At 38.8% G+C, this 17215-nt stretch overlaps 1 protein-coding gene across 3 annotated transcripts; it reads right to left on the bottom strand.

Annotated features, from left to right (window-relative positions):
* Nucleotides 1-2355: 2355 nt before the first annotated feature.
* On the bottom strand, nucleotides 2356-15615 carry taf11 (TAF11 RNA polymerase II, TATA box binding protein (TBP)-associated factor). Of its 3 annotated transcripts, none has more exons than XM_083521072.1 (6): nucleotides 15508-15615; nucleotides 8851-9011; nucleotides 8592-8740; nucleotides 7131-7218; nucleotides 2800-2896; nucleotides 2356-2715 (listed from the first exon to the last, which is right to left on the bottom strand). In XM_083521072.1, exons 2-6 carry the CDS (start codon nucleotides 9007-9009, stop codon nucleotides 2585-2587), a joined length of 624 nt encoding a protein of 207 aa, XP_083377198.1. In that variant the 5' UTR covers nucleotides 9010-9011; nucleotides 15508-15615; the 3' UTR covers nucleotides 2356-2584. The 3 variants fall into 3 exon arrangements, with proteins under 3 accessions (XP_083377198.1, XP_083377197.1, XP_083377196.1); XM_083521071.1 differs by lacking the exon at nucleotides 15508-15615 and adding an exon at nucleotides 10230-10480; XM_083521070.1 differs by lacking the exon at nucleotides 15508-15615 and adding an exon at nucleotides 10234-10478.
* Nucleotides 15616-17215: the final 1600 nt, after the last annotated feature.

Genomic DNA, 17215 nt, shown 5'->3' with positions numbered 1-17215 from the left:
CAATTCTGTGATGCACGAGAACAAGATAAATTGTGGCCATGACTCTGTAACGCTAGAGAACGAGATAATGAAATGTGGCCCCAGATTTTTGATGCTAGAGAACGAGATAATGAAATGTGGCCCCAGATTTTTGATGCTAGAGAACGAGATAATGAAATGTGGCAATGACTCTGTGATGCTGGAGAACAAGATAATTACGAGATGATGCATTTTCTTTTAAATACAATAAGAAAAACTGCAAACATCTCAGTTCTGTATTTGCCAATAATGAGAAATTAGATAATGCGATAAAAGCAAAAACTATCACTCATGATTAGATTTAACTTTGCACGATTTTTTAGTCATAGTTACTTCTTTGAAGGTCTTCTATATTTCCAATGATTATTTCCTGCACTTTTTCAGGCCTTGCTAATTTTTCCCGCAATGTTGAGGTGCACCAGCAGGTAAGCATTAGAATTTGAAGCCGTTCCTTAAGTTAGCTGGTTTAATTGAATCAGGAGCAGAATTGAAATTATTATCCTTTCACAGCTCTCATAGACATGTATTAACACCCGGGTAATTTTACCAGCGTCATGAACAATAGTAGAAAGTTCTCGTCTAAACGGGGCGCGACCCAGAAACATCCTGGTGTATCGGGTTCCACATTACTACACTACAAACTCATTACATGCGTCTCGGATCCTATAACAGTGTTCACGTGCACATTTTATATTAATATTCTCATCGGGTACTGGGGGGGTGTAAATATTTGGTTCTGTGAACCATGACTGTATGTGGGGTTAAAAAAAAAGAGAAAAAGAAACGAATAAAAGTTGACCTAATGATCAAAATATGGTGTCTGGGTTTCCTATTTGTTGAACGCCGACATTTCAGCAATGATCTAAGGATTGTTTCGCTTTCCAGGGGACGGTACTTCGTCCGTGGTTTACTAGATTAGCTTAATTGGTGACATCCTGGAGTCGTCATAGCAACTAAACTCAAACCTGGAGCAGGTGTTTGAGATCGCTGTGATTGGGTGGTTAATAATACAATGGCCAATGAGTGAGTCCATTTTCTGACCGCTGCAAAACAAATTATTTGAAGGCGTGAAGAATTTCGGAATTTTATTAAAACGCTGGGAAACACCTCGAAATCTGCGAAACCAAGGAGAACGTTCATTTTTAAATCAAATCTTACTTTCTTGATGTCAGAACCATAACAGGATCCAATAGAACTTGGGATGTGAATTATTTAATTCTGTCCAATTGTATGTATATATGTATGTATGTATGTATGTATATATATATATATAAAAAAAAATTTTATATAAATTTTTTTTTTTAACTAAACATTATATACCATAGTCAACGAGCCAAAATATTAATATCCAACAAATAAACCAGGCAAATGAATCCATTTCTATTAAAAGCAATCTCTCAGAAAGTAAACTCTTATGCTGTGCTGAAGGATCTGGTCTTCCCAGGATTATGCGTTGAGTTTGTATTATTTCTGCTTCTTCTGTAACAGGTTGCCCTCAAAAAAAAAATGGAGAGGGTGTGGCTGGGACAGACTTCCTCTATCACCTCTGCTTATAAGGAAGGCCATGATGTAATCCGGTTTACATAAACTAATCCAGATCCTGAGCCGGTCGGAGATGAACAAAATTCAATGAAGAGCAGAGACGGGCAGAGAGATTGAATGAAGGGCAGAGAGACGGACACAGAAATGGGTAGATGGGTATAGAGATGTCCAGAGAAACAAGCAGAGAGGCAGCATGATGAGCATAGAGACCAGGGAGCGCAGAGGCATGTCGCCATGACAGCAACTCCAGGATGAGCTTTAAAAAAAAAAAAATAAAAAAAATCCCAGGTCACGTCAAATCATCACCAAAAATGATCCAGTGGTAATGTGGTAATCCACATATAAAGAACAAACTCCTGTTCAGGAGCAGGTTTATCTCCCATTATCAGGATTACATCAAGCGGAGTTCATATAAAAAGGGGGTGGGGTGTAGTTTTTTTAATTTTATTTTATCATCTATTAAAAGTAAGTGAAAAATGAACACCAGTGTGCTGAAAACTGCAGGATTTTCAGTCCCAGCAAGAGCGTCATCACTTTGCTTCAATCCTGTATTTCACACTAAATCGAATTTAATAGAAGTGCATTAGAAAAGGGACGACGCGCTGCTGGAAACCGAATAGCACGCAAGTTTGTCGGCACACCGACATCGAGTCAGGAACCGAACACGGGCACGATGGAAACGATAGCAGGTCATATGATTATCATCAATGTTCTGAGGAGAAACAAGAATGGGATGATGTAGTCTCAGCCATTTTTATGGCACATGTAACAAGACTGTTTTTTTTTTTATATATATTTATACACTTTCAAAAAGATAACTTCGAAGAATAGAGCGGTCTTGTTTCTTCATTTCAGGCTTCTGGTCCTGGAATAAGATTCCAATAAAAAAAATAATTCCACAAAACATACAGCTTCAATCACAAAGACTGGGAGTGTTTCCATAGCAGTTCACCTCCATGGCAAACATTACAAATGGCTCCTTTAACGTTTAAGCTGTATGATCACTGTAGCTCCGTGTGTGTGTTTAGTGGAAGAGGATGCGTTTGTGTTTGGTGTTGGGGATCTGCTCCCGGCTCTTCAGCCTCCTCACCGCCTCCCTCATGTGTTTGGGCTGCAGTGGAGGCGTGTCTCCCCATTTCTCACACACATCCAGAGCTACACAAACACACACACACACACACAAGTTAACAAGAGAACGTATACACCCGATTCAGCTCCTGTTTGTTTAACGGCTCTTACCTTCTTCAACAATCTCCCCGGCGAAGACTTTGGAGATGCCGGACATGGCGATGACAACGTTCTGAGACACCGATGATCCCGTGATGGACTGAATCAGCTGAAAGGGAGAGCGGTTTTTTTATTATTATTATTATTATTTTCAGTAAATCTTATCATTCCATTGATCAAACTAAATCAGATTGGTCAGAATTTTCTAGAACAAAAGCTCAAAGGAATACTACTCCAAAAACATATTCAATCTTTCCTAAAATAATCATCATCTTCCGGCTGCTTCCACTAGAGGTCGCCACAGCAGATCATTCGTCTCTATATTTCTCTGTGCTCTACATCTGCCTTTATCAATCTTTCCTAAAATAATCATTATAATAAAATAGATTACGTGTTTACATTATTATATTAATTAGTATACTTCATTATAGTAAATGATTTTGTGTGGAAGAGTTTAAAATTATCAAAAAAAAATTTTTTCTAATGATTATCAGTATTTCTTTTTATATATTAAAATACAGTGGAACTGTATACTCGGGTTACGTATAATTCAGGTTACGAATCGCAGTTCATCAAAATGTTTGCCCCTGGTTACGAGCGAGAGCATTGTCTCAGCGTTCGTGTTAACACTGTGTCTTTATTTCTGCCACGCCCCCGTCGGCGGCTGTCAAACCTCGGTGTTCCCCGAAGCACCGCGCCCCTTCTCTCGTGCGTGTTCCGCCCGCACGGAGCTGCTCGCAATCGGGCTTCAATCATGCACAACTGTAGCTCGTTATTCACTAATCCCCAGCTCATATAAAAACCCCACATTCACCTACACCTATTGTCCGTTATTGTATGTTCGTGCGTGTCTGTGTCGGTTCCTGGTGCTGTGTTTCTCCGCGCATGCTTCTCCCGCTACGCACTGTCTCATCACCGCTCTCTCCACGGTAGCGTGTGTCTTCCCCAGCGCACCTCGGACTACCGACGCTTCTCCATCGCTGCCGCCATCACGCACCGTGGATGTTATATACAGACTGCCTTTTGCCGGTTTATCCCGTTTCTCTGCGGGTGTTTTTGACTGAATAAATACGCTGGCTTCTATTTCTGCTTCCGCCTCCATATTCGCCGCGTAACAATTAGTGAATATTGGCTTTATTTTTATTTTTAAAGTAATATTTTTGGTTGTCCAGAACGAATTACCGAAGTTTCTGTTCATTCTTATGGGGAAATTCGTATCGGGATACGAACTTTTCAGGTTACGAATAAAGTACCGGAACGTATTAAATTCGTAACCCGAGGTTCCACACTATATGGACAAAAGTATTGGGACACCTGACCTTTCCTGCCATATGTGGTTCTTACGCCACAAAGCTGGAGGCACACAATTGTACTGGACGTCTTTGGATGTGGTATAATAAGATTTTGTGTTCACTTGGAAACCTGTTCCAGCATGGCAATGCCCCTGTGCACAAAGCCAGCTCCATTAAGACATGGTTTGCATGGGTTGGAGTAGAAGATCTCCTGCTATAGATCTCTGATCTCAACCATATTAAACACCTTTGGGATGAACTGGAATGCTGACTATATCCCCAGGCCTCCTCACCTCACCTACATCACTACCTGTTGTTTTACTAACATTTTACTAACACCCTTGTGGCTGAATGAGCACAAATCTCCACAAAATCTAGTAGGACATCTCCCCAGAAGAGTGGCGGTTATCATAAAAGCAAATGGGGACTAAATGTAGAATGGGATGTTCAGAAATCCAGTCTTCTGGATCGGTATAACATTACAGTGGAACCTCGGGTTACGAATTTAATTCGTTCCGGTACTTTATTCGTAACCTGAAAAGTTCGTATCCCGATACGAATTTCCCCATAAGAATGAACAGAAACTTCGGTAATTCGTTCTGGACAACCAAAAATATTACTTTAAAAATAAAAATAAAGCCAATATTCACTAATATTATTTACTTTTAACATGTTATATTGAAATCATACCATATAAAAAACATAAGAGAGGAAAAACTATCTTTACCTTTGAGAAGACTCGCTGCTGGCATGCTGGCGTTCGTAGAAGGGGAGGAGGGAGAGTTATTGTTTGGAAGGAGAATCTCCTTCCATTATGATATCGGGCAGACTGTCACCCGAATCATTGTCCTCACTTATTTTTCTTTTTTTCAATTCACTTTGCTTTGTTTCATTACGATGGCTTTTTTCAACTTTCGTAAATAATTTTTCAATTGAAAGTTGCTTATGGCGACTTTTTAAAATATCACTGAAGTGAGACATAGCGCCATTAAAAGAGTTTATAGCCCTCATTGCTAGTGCCTTATCAGGGTGATTTTCCTCTACAAATGACTGCAATCTTAACCAGATTGCAGTGTGTTCCCTGATTTCTGCCGTTGTCAATTTTATATTTTTCTCTTCCTCGTCTTCTTCCCCTAATGCCCCTTCAAGCTGTTGGTGTTGCTGTCGATGCAGTTCCTTCAGTTCGTCGATAGTGAGATCTTCACTATGTTCTGCAACGAGTTCTTCCACGTCATTTTCGTCCACTTCAAGGCCAAGACATTTTCCTAGGGACACGATTTCTTCGACAGGCTCCTTTTCGTTCACGGATCCCTCGAAGTCGCGTTCAAGAACACACTCCGGCCATAATTTTCTCCATGCGGATTTCAGTGTTCTCTTTGAGACACCCCGCCATGCAGTATCAATGAGTTTAAGACACCCCACAATATCGAAGTGGTGAGACCAAAACTCCTGCAGGGTAAGTTGTGTCCCCTCTGTGACATTAAAGCAAAGTTCAAAGATCCCCTTTGTGTACAGCTTCTTAAAATTTGAGATAACCTGCTGATCGGCTGCAGTATAGGCGTGGTGTTAGGAGGAAGGTAGACTATTTTAATAAATTGATACTCTTCCCAGATGTTATCCTGAAGTCTCTTGGTATGAGCAGGAGCATTATCCATAACGAGCACAGCTCTCAGTGGCAGATTATTGTCTAGAAGATATTTTTTTATTTGAGGACCACAGGTAGAGTTTATCCACTCAGTACACAGTTCTTTGTTTACCCATGCCTTACTGTTTGATCTCCACATAACAGGCAGCCTGTCCTTTTGCACCTTACACCTCTTGAATGCTCGTGGATTCTCGGCTGTGTAAACAAGAAGAGGCTTAATTTTCAAGTCTCCACTCGCATTAGCGCAAAACATGAGGGTCAGCCGATCTTTCATTGGCTTGTGTCCAGGCAGCTTTGTCTCATTTTGGGTGATGAAAGTCCTCCTTGGCATTTTTTTCCAAAACAGGCCTGTCTCATCACAGTTGAAGACCTGTTGTGGAAGATACTGCTCCGAGTCCATAAGCTTGTTGAACTCGATCACAAAATCCTCTGCTGCCTTTACGTCAGAGCTCGCTGCTTCGCCGTGCCATGCAATGCTATGGATACCAGTTCTTCTCTTGAACTTCTCGAACCATCCTCGACTTGCCTTAAACTCTGTAGCATCACTTGAAGTACCTGGTAAATCTTTCACTAGGTTCCCGTACAACATCCTGGCCTTTTCACAGATTATTGCTACACTTACGCGATCACCTGCTAGCTGCTTCTCGGTTATCCAAATGAGAAGCAACTTTTCCACTTCGTCGAGAACGCGTGGCCGTTGCTTCAACGAAACATTCATCGTAACACCCTTTGCAGTATCTAGAGAAACTAGTTTATCCTTATTTTTTAGTATGGTGCAGATAGTGGATGCTGACCTGTTATAATGCCTTGCTATATCAACAACACGCATGCCATCGCAGTGTTTCTTGATTATCTCCTTCTTCATTTCCACAGTGATGGCTTCTTTCTTCTTTCCACCTTCTGCATCAGGCTTCTTCGTTGGCGGCATGGTGATAGGAATACGTACAGTATTTAAAGTTTAGTAATTCCACACTAAATAATACTGTACAATGGATATAATTTCTGTTACAGCGACGAGCTGCGTGAGAGCGCGTGGGTGGCGATACGAAAAAAAAAACCAACCTGCGATTTTTTGGCGCGCGACGTTCGTATGTTCGTATCCCGAAATTTTGTTCGTAACCAGGGGCAAAAATTTTAAAGAACTGCGATTCGTAACCTGAATTATACGTATGCCGGGGCGTTCGTAACCCGAGGTTCCACTGTATTATTATTATTATTATTAATATTATTATTATTATTGGTATTAGATATTATTATTATCTGATAGCCTTATTATTGCTGACTTGTTTCGCTGGTGTTCTACATCGTTATATAGAACTATAAACGGTTTAAAACGACATGTTCAGTAATATGTAGAAAAAATTGCTGAAATGTTTCAGAAAAGTAAATGCTGTGTTTCTCCTCACCCTTTTAATGGCCGCTTTAGGAAAAGCTGAGCGTCTGTACATCTCATAGCGGTTCAGCTGCTCCTCGGAGAACGAAGACACCAACACTCTGCGCAACACACACACACACACTTCAATAAATCATGGCGATAATATAGAGATACCGTATACCGCATATATAGACTTCCAAAGTGCACTTCACAGACTGTAAAACAGAGACTCCTCCACCCTACACAGTGCACTATGTCTACTGCAGTCACACTAGATGTTCATCAGGCAAATATTCTTCAGATAACTGCTGCAGATACGGCCAGCAACCAGATATCAAAAAGTTCAAATATACACTCAGTACAAGTCTGGAGCATTATTTTTTTTAAATTATAAAAAAAAATGGGACTTTCGCAAGGAGCAACATGCGAAACGTTCCGCGTTCGTTTCTATGAATTGATTTGAAGGTCAGGGGGATCGTGGTGGGACCGCAGGCTGATACTGGAGTAATTTGTGTCTTACGTTGTTATATAGATAAAAGTATCTGGACACCTGATTTTTTTCAGCCGTAAGTGGTGCATCCACAAAACTATGTGGTAGCATTATATTTCCCATTCACTTGAGACCCAAACCTGTTCCAGAATGACAATGCCCCTGTTGACAAAGCCAGCTCCATGAAGATATGCTTTACATGGGTTGGAGTGCAAGATCATGTGTGGCCTGTTGTAGAACACTGACCTTAATCCTGCTTTGCTTTGAAATTGAAAGCAGACTGCACCCCAGGCCTCCTCAACTCACCTACATCAGTACCGGACTTTAGTAACACCCTTGTTGATGAATGAGCACAAATTTGAACAAGCACACTCCAGAATCTGGATGGATCATCTTCCCAGAAGAATGGAAGTTATTACAACAGTAAATAGGGACTAAATCTTAAAGTCCACAAACTATTCTCCACTCACTTTTCTTGGTCCCTGCTTCTTTCATAAGCTCATAAATCAGGATGTTACATAACGGATTCTAAACTTATTTGAAGTGCACTACTCGTGGCAGAATAAAGGTTTCTCCACCCTGCACCAACTATAGGGTGTAGAAGGTGCAGGAAATCTTCTACACTGCTTCTTTTACTTCCGGCTGCTCCAATTAAGGGTCGCCACAGTGGATCATCCGTCTCAATCCGACTACCTGCATGTCTTTTCTCAACACATCCATAAACCTCCTTCTTGGCCTTCCTCTTTTCCTCCATCCTCCTCAGCATCCTCCTACCGATATACCCCATGTCCCTCCTCTGCACATGTCCAAACCATCTCAATCTCGCCTCCCTAGAAAAGTCAAGGGTTAAACTGCTCTGTTCTGTTTTCTCTACATACATTCCATCTACGGCTTTGCTTTGCTCATGCGCGTCCAGGAGAAAATGAACGAATCACTCTTTGAGACCACTCGTTCCTCTGAGTCAAGTTAAAATATTATCTCAGCTCTTTCAAAAAAACCCACTGCATCTTCTGGATCTCGTCCTCGTCCACTTTTTGTCTCTTCTCCTTCCTCTTCTCCGGCTCCAGTTTAATTTTTTTGGCGGCAGAAGGTTGACCACTTGATTGTCCTTCGTCATCCTCGTCTCCTCCCGTCACTCCTTTTGCCAAAACCTGCAGAGGGCGATGTTAACAGGTATAAACGTGCCTATGCTGCTTTACACCTGTCTGTATGATAGAGGTCATATTTTGGATCTTGTACAGGGTAAAGGGAAACATCTCACCACTCTATCCTCCTGTTTCATGCTGGTCTGATCCATCGGCGTCTCTGAATCCGCGGCTCCTCCGCTTGAACCCTCGCCTGCGTTTTCATCCTGGCGAACGTTCTCTCTGGTCTCTGCATTGTTTCCTGGTTCGTTTTTAACGCGTGCCGGATCGGCCATGACTGAAAACATACACAAAATATTTACAAATAACTGTGAAACAAATGCACGCTTCATTTCGACGTGGTGTATTTTTTTTCTAGTATTTCAAACTTTCTTCTGTATACAAGAAGGTTTTGAGACTAACTGGTGCTATTCTGCGTTTCTTGCGATTTCATCGCAGACAGCGAGTTAGAACAAAGAGCAAGCGTGAAAACCTGCGTGAAACCAGGTTTTTTCAGGTGTTTTCAGTGGCACGTGCGCTTTAAGTAAAGAACAACATCATGAGAGATCAGGAAGACCTCCTACAAGCTCAACGCCTGAAAATGTCGAAACCGGCAACTCGTGCATGATGATCGTCGGAAAACAATCCATACGCCCTCATCCCGAAGATGAAGGTGCGGCTCAAAGGTCGCAGTTTTGACACCATTGCGGAGCTCCGGGGCGAATCGCAGAAGGTGCTGGATGCACTTTGTAAAAAAGACGACTTCCAGGACACATTCCAGAAGTGGCAGGAACGCTGTATTGCTGAGCAAGGGAACTATTTAGATTATGATGGTGTGTAAATGTAGATAAACAAAGTACTTCTTGTAAACAGAGCGAGTCTCGAAACTTAATGATACCACATTGTATGCAGTTTGGAATACTACAGAAAATCTCAAAAATAGGTCTCAGATATATCTCCATCGTAATTTAGTGAAAGAACCAAACCTTTACACCCAAACCTTGCATTTTTGCAGTAAAGTTTAAGCAGCAGTCACACATTAGCTTATCAGTGTGGAAATCTGTCCTTACACCTGAGGTAGTACACTATAAAGTCAATATAAAGCTATTTGGAATACTTTGACTTAATAATACCGCAACGTTTCATAATTCTGGGAACAATTCATTCCACATTTTAGATCAGGTCAAGGACCAGGACCAGGACTGAGAAACTCACCATGGCTCAGTCCCTCCCCATGCAAGTGCCCTGACCCTTCTACACCCTACGTAGTGCACTAACATCTAGTACAAGTCAATTAGTATTCAGCCTTATTTATATACATTCATATACAAATACATTCATTCATATATATATATATATATATATATATATATATATATATATATATATATATACACATATACATATATACACACACACACACATTATATATATATATATATATATATATATATATATATATATATATATATATATATATATATATATATATATACACACACACACATTTATTTACTTACCTCCAATTAGTCGTAAGCTTTGTTTATTAGCAGTTTTGCTAACTATCTCTAAGCGTTTAGAAACACATAAAGAATCTTTTCTGCTTGTTTTCTACATTACCTTTCAAAACACATTATAAGAAACGCTGCAAAAAATAATATATATCCAACTAATACAATCTAAAAACCAAGATGTTTATATCGACAAGCTCAAAGCTGCCTCAATGCCCAGCTAACCGGAAATTAGCCCAACTTCCGCTTACCAACCAAGCAAAATAAAAGTTCTAATAAACCTTTTTAAGTACCTTCAAGATAAAAGTACTATGAGGACTAGAGAGGTGCCCAAAGTGGTCACTAGTGATAAAAAAGATCGGATCATGTTAGTGACTCGATGAGCAAATATTTTATTTTTGGAGTCATTCCGTTCATTTCATTCTTTTAATCAGAAATAAAATAAAATATTACATTTTTAATAAGCAAATTCCCCAACACGTCTACAAACACGAACCTTGACTATATTTTAAATAATTTGTATATGTATACTGTATATAGCTGCATAGCGTATATGGAAGTCACTTTACAAAATAGGGAACAACTCGTACAGAGGATTCGCGAGACGAACTATTCAATTTTGTTTTCTGATTTTTCGATGCTTTGCGCATGCGAGTTCTGTGGAAAATGAACAAATCACTCTTCTAGACTATTCGTTTTTCTGAGTCACATTAAAGACTCGATAAAAACAAACAAATCGTTTATGAACGACCATCACTACTTTTCATCTGTTCTCTTACTCTCTAAGTTTATGTTCCCATTTCATGGAAAAAAAAAATAGTGGGGATTCTGTCTTTTAAATGTTTAATAAGGTTAAGGATGTATCTTATAAAATACTTCATCTCTTCTATCCTACCAAGCTTTATTTTAAAAAAGATGAAGTATTTTATAAGATACATCCTTAACCTTATAAAACATTTAAAAGACAGAATCCCCACTATTTTTTTTCCATGGAATGGGAAAATTTATTGTATATCAATCAGTGTTTGACTCATTAATATCATTTTATTAATAGACTGGTGTGTTAAGAGTAACAGAGTCTTTTTACATAAACTGAGTTGATTAGGAAAAGAGTCGTGACAAAAATTATAATAAGACATTAATTAAATTTAAAGGCAAACACTTTTGTACCTTTACTCAAGTGAAACTTTAAAGGGACACTTTTACTGGAGTCATATTTTACCTTCTGTATCTCTACTTTTCCTTAAGGACATGCTTTGTGTACTTCATCCACCACTTTCCAAATCTCTTTACAGACGATGAGATCACACATCTCCCTCACACTACTCTGAGCCTCTGCACACTAGGAGGAAAGTTATGTTAAAACTACTGAATTCAACCTCAAACATTCCCCCCCAAATCACTTTCTCACCGACAGACCACAAGCAGTTACCTCACCCTCAGCACTGGAGCCCAGCAGGGATGTGTATCGAGCCCCTTACTGTTCTCTTTATACACTTTTGAATGTGTGGCCACTTCAAACTCTACCCTATTGTCAAGTTTACTGATGACACTATTGTGGTGGACGTGATCTTGTAGGAGATTAAAAGAACAATCTCCTCAAGGAACTACTACCTCTTAAAGACCAAAAGGATCCCAGTGGAGGGAGTGGATATTTGTTTTTGCATAACGCATGACTTGTCACAACGACACCTTAGGTGGAACAGATTCAGCATCTGTTCCACCTAAGAGACTTTTAAACTGCTCTCCAAGCTGTTCAGGAACTTTTACACCTTCACCACTGAAAGCATCTTGCCGGGAAACATTACAGCCTGGTTTGGGTTTGGCACCAAGCAAGACGGTCAAGCTCTCCAGAGGGTGGTGCAATCATCTGAGCACACAATCTGCACTGAGCTTGCTGACCAGCAGTCCATCTACAGTGAGCAGGCCTGGACCAAGGCCAGGAAGATAATGAACCTCAGACATCCCAACAATGGATAGTTCTTTATGTTGTGGTCAAGGAAATGTTCATGCTTCCTAAAGGACAACACTGAGGAGGAGCTACTTCTTGTAGGCAATTAAAACCCTCAGCCAGGAGACCACCAATAAATAGAGCCTGGATTTAGATGCACAATATTCACTACCTCATACTTATACCTTATAAATGACACATCTTGCACAATCTGCACTTTATTAGGTTCAAAGTCCATATCTGCCTCCATGGCTGCTAATAAATATACAGGTAGTCCCCTACTTACGATGGAGATGCGTTACGACGACACCGTATCGTAAGTCAAAGATGGTACTATGACTGTGACAGACTTTCCTGCTTCATGCTGATTTATCATTTTTATTTTCTCCTCTAAACTGATGGCTTTCGTCTTTTTTTCTACAAGCAGGAGATACTTGGGCGATCGGAAGACATGCTTTAATCACTAAAATTGCTGTTTGAAACCATTTAAAACAGAAAAGAATACACACTGAGGCCACTTTACTCCGTCGGCCTCATGAAATTGTAAATATTTTTTTTATTTTGTCATATCACTATTGTCATAAGATCGTAAGCCATCTATATGTGTATATGTTCTATTTTTTTTTTAATAAATCTTAATTTTTTTATTTACATTTATAGCACTATAGCAGATGCCCTTATCCAATTTATCTCATGTACTGTATACACTGAGTAATTAAGGGTTAGGGGCCTTCCTCAGGGGCCAAGCAATAGCAGCTTGGTGGTGCAGAGAATATATTTTATAACGTTTTAATCCATCTTGATCCCCAGAGCTACCACTTCCCCTATACTGTACATATTCTTTTTATTCCCAAATTAATATATATTATTCCCCAACTTCCATATTTTACTATTTTTTTAAATAATTTTTTTTATGTATCAGGAAAAACTTTTCACTGTATGTCATACTCATGGATTCACTGCTTCTTAGAAATATTATCATTTTCTTCTTAAATAGTCCTAAATGTTCAATTATTTCGGCAGACAGAAAAAATTTATGGTTTCGAATGAAGTAGTTGTTCAGTATACTGCATGTGCACTATTTAGGGTTGAAAAAACACGTACAGTCAGTCATGGCCAAAAATATTAGCACCCTTGCAACCCTTCTCTCAGAAAATTGTTGCAGTTGTAAATGTTTTGGTACTGTTTTGGTTTATTTTTTTTGTTTACATTTACATTTACATTTACATGAATCTCTAGCAATGAATAAATCTACACTGGTATGCAAGATTACAAACTTAATATAAATATAACTTACTACAAAGCAAACTTGGAACAGCAACAACACAAAAAAAACAGAGAAGAAAAGTCAAACTTGATAAGATTTTACACAGAACCCAGAAAATGCACTGGACATAATTATTGGCACCCTTAACTTTATATTTGGTAGCACCCTCTTTGGAAAAAGTAACCCGAAATTAATCGCATTCCGTAACCATGAGTTTTTTACTCCTCTCTACTGGAATTTTGGACCACTTTTTTTTCGCAAACTGCTCCAGGTCATTCAGATTTGAAGGATGACTTCTCCCAACTGCTGTTTTGAGGTCTCTTTCACAGGTGTTCTACAGTATGGGATTCAGATCTGGACTGCTTTTTGAAGTGTGTTTGGGGTCATTGTCCTGCTTGAAGACCCATGACCTCTGGTGCAGACGCAGCTCTCGGAAACTGGTCGCTAAGTTGTTCAACAAAATTCTTTGGTAATCAACAGATTTCATGATACCGTTCACACAGTCAAGGCATCCAGTGCCAGAAGCAGCAAAGCAACCCAATGCATCTTTGAACCTCCACCATGTTTGACTGTAGGGGCTGTGTTCTTTTCTTTAAGGGCCTAATTTTTTTTCTGTAAACAGTGTCATGATATCTCTACTTTTGTCTCATCTGTCCACAGTATGTTCTTTCAGAAGGATTGTGGTTTTGTCACATAACTTTTGGCCTCCTGGGTCTCCTACCATAGCATTCCTTTTCATTCAGATGGTGATGGAAAGTGCGAGCTGACACTGTTGCACCCTGTGTCTGCAGATCATCTTGAATTTGTTTGGAAGTTAATCAGGGTTCTTTATCCACCATTCTAACAATCATTTGTTGTAATTTTTCATTAATTTTGCTCTTCTGTCCAGATCCAGGGAGGTTTGCTACAGTGCCATGGGCTGTAAACCTCTTGATGATATTGCGCACAATGGACACAGGAACATTAAGATCTCTGAAAATTGACTTTTTTTTCCTCTCAAATCCACAGACAACTCTTTACACTTCTTACTTTACTCCATCCTCAGTGTGACACACAACACAAAGGTTAAGTCAACATTTCTTCATTTTAACTGGTTGCAAATGTGATTACTACATTGCCCACACCTGTTACTTGCTACAGATGTGTCTAAATACAGATTACAGGAGCATCACGTGCTTGAAAAAAGGAATTATTTCTTACAATTTTGACAAGGTGAAAATAAATGTGTTCAATAAATGATTTCACACGAGTTCTGTGTGAAATCTTATCAAGTTTGACTTTTCTTCTCAGTACTTTTTGTGTTGTTGTTGTGCCAACAAGCACAATAAGCACGTGAATAACAAAACATTTGCAATTGGAAACATTTTTTCAGAGAAGTGTTTCTGACAGAATTGCAAGGGTGCCGATATTTTTGGCCATGACTGTATACTATACTATGTATTGCACCACCCCCTCCCCACCCCAATCGCCCTCATGGAAAAAGAAGTATCACAACACTAAGGAGACTGAGGCGTGTCCTGAGAGTCACATAGAATATAGATTGACATGGCAAAGGTAGAGCTGCATCTTTCTGAGGACGGAAGAAAAAACATCAGATTTCATTTAAGCTTTTTTCTTTTCCTTTTTTTTTTTTTTACACCACAAAGGCCTGTTTGTGAAAGGGCAATGTATTAGACGTCATAATGCACTTAGTTAAATTGATTTGCTGTCTTTCTAAACCAATTATATAAAATATAATATATCTGTATTCCATAGCATCATCTTTTTCCTATTGCATTGTATTGAATCAAATGGAAATCAAATCGCACTGCATCGTGATATGGGGGAATCGTATTGCATTAGTAGCGGCTTATGTGTATCTTTGATGTATTGTATCGTTGGCTATTCATAAAGATGCTAATCGTTTTGGCCTCAGTTAAGGAGATGCACATCCATAATACCCATTAATAAACGTTATGGATTCAGCTTCTTACTCTTGACACAAGTGTCCCTATTTAACACCATTTTTAGTGCACCCAGTTTATTCCCTCCTGATATTTGTGCATTCATAGGATGTCTTACATACCCTAGGAGCCATAGAGAGCCTATGGTGTATTCTTAAAGATCAATAAGGATGATTTAAAACTCAGCTTTTAAATCCCTATACAAATGCATTGCATTAGTCCATGATAGTCTGTTACACCCTTTATAGTGCACCCTTTGTAGTGGACTACATATCTGATACAGGGCATTTAGGATACTGCTCCCAATTAGCTTTTAAAGTGCACTAAATTAAGGCATGAAATAAGGGCTTTTTGCACCCTTTGTACTGCACTATATGTCTAGTTAGGAGCAAGTTGAGATACAGCAAATAAATTGATATTTAAGTGCACCAGATTACAATGTGTGAAGCCTGTTTTATAACATTTGTAATACAGATCTGATATGCCTATAGAAGTGCTCATGATAGAGTATGAAACAACATATGCTACTTCCTGTGTAGTGCATTTTGTACTAAATTAGAGGCATTCAAGATATTCAAATTCATATACAAATGCATTAAGTACGGGTATTAATTAATCACTATGTAGTGCACTAATTGTCCAATTTGTGCATTTTGGAATGATCTAAAAAAATGCACAAGGAATCAAATTATATTATGGCATGAAATAAGGTGTTTTGTTTTGGGGTTTTTTTTTTACATCCTTTAGTGCACTATATACCTAGTAAAGAACGATTTGGGATACAGCTCCAAAGAAAATTCTGTTGAAGTGCACTAGATTAGAATGTGAAGTAGGGAACACCCCCCCCCCTTTTTTTTTTATCTATGTAGGGTTTCCGTGTGTAAACCTTACATAATGCCTGCATTAGAGTATGAAATAAGGGTTTTGAATACTGTTATAGTGCACTATTTGTTTAATTCCCGGATTTATCACAGCTTTCGAATCCCTGTATAAGTGCACTGCATTAGTCCATGAATTGATTGCTTTTTACACTTGTTGTAGTGCACTATATATCTAATTCATGGTAGTTAGGATACAGCTCCCAAGTATTTTCCAAAATGTAGCTACATTACAGCATGGAATAAGGGCTTTTACACTCTTTTAGTGCAGCTTCCAAATATCTTTTAAAGTGTGCTATATTATGGCTTTTTTTTTTTTTACATGCTTTATAGTTGTTTTTAAATCCTTTTAGTGCACTATATGCCTAGTAAAAAGCAATTAGATATAGCTCCAAAGAAAATTAAATTGAAGTGCACTGGTAGGGAAGTAGGGAAAACCTTTATTATATATGTAGTGTTTCAGTATTTAAACCCTACATAATGTACAAACCCTGTAATGTAAAAAGTATATATATATAATAGAGGGCATTTTGCCTTTAGCTTCCAAATATATTTAAAAGTGTACTATATTATAGCATGGAATAAAGGTTTTTATACCCTTTGTATACACACACACACACACACACACACACACACACACACACACACACACACACACACACACACACACACCTAAAACAGGGATTTAGGATACTGCTCCTAAGTATTTGCCAAAGTGTTCTACATAGTGTATAAATACAAAAGAAAATAAACAAACAATATAGTAGTTACACTTTCAAACAATGTGCACTAGGTAATATTGCACAGTTTTAAATACTGTTAGTACACAGTTGTTATTAGACAATAATTTAAGTGACCGTTATTGCACAGTTTAAAAGACAGTATTATCAGTGTGCATGATGGTGACTGGTTCACTGGGAGCAGCTCTGATAGCAGCAAGGAGAAAAGACAT

The sequence above is a fragment of the Silurus aristotelis genome (assembly GCF_946808225.1).
Source record: "Silurus aristotelis genome assembly, chromosome: 19".
NCBI lineage: Eukaryota > Metazoa > Chordata > Actinopteri > Siluriformes > Siluridae > Silurus > Silurus aristotelis.
The sequence above is the reverse complement of the archived record's forward strand: the minus strand, read 5'-3'. Positions and strand labels throughout refer to the sequence as shown.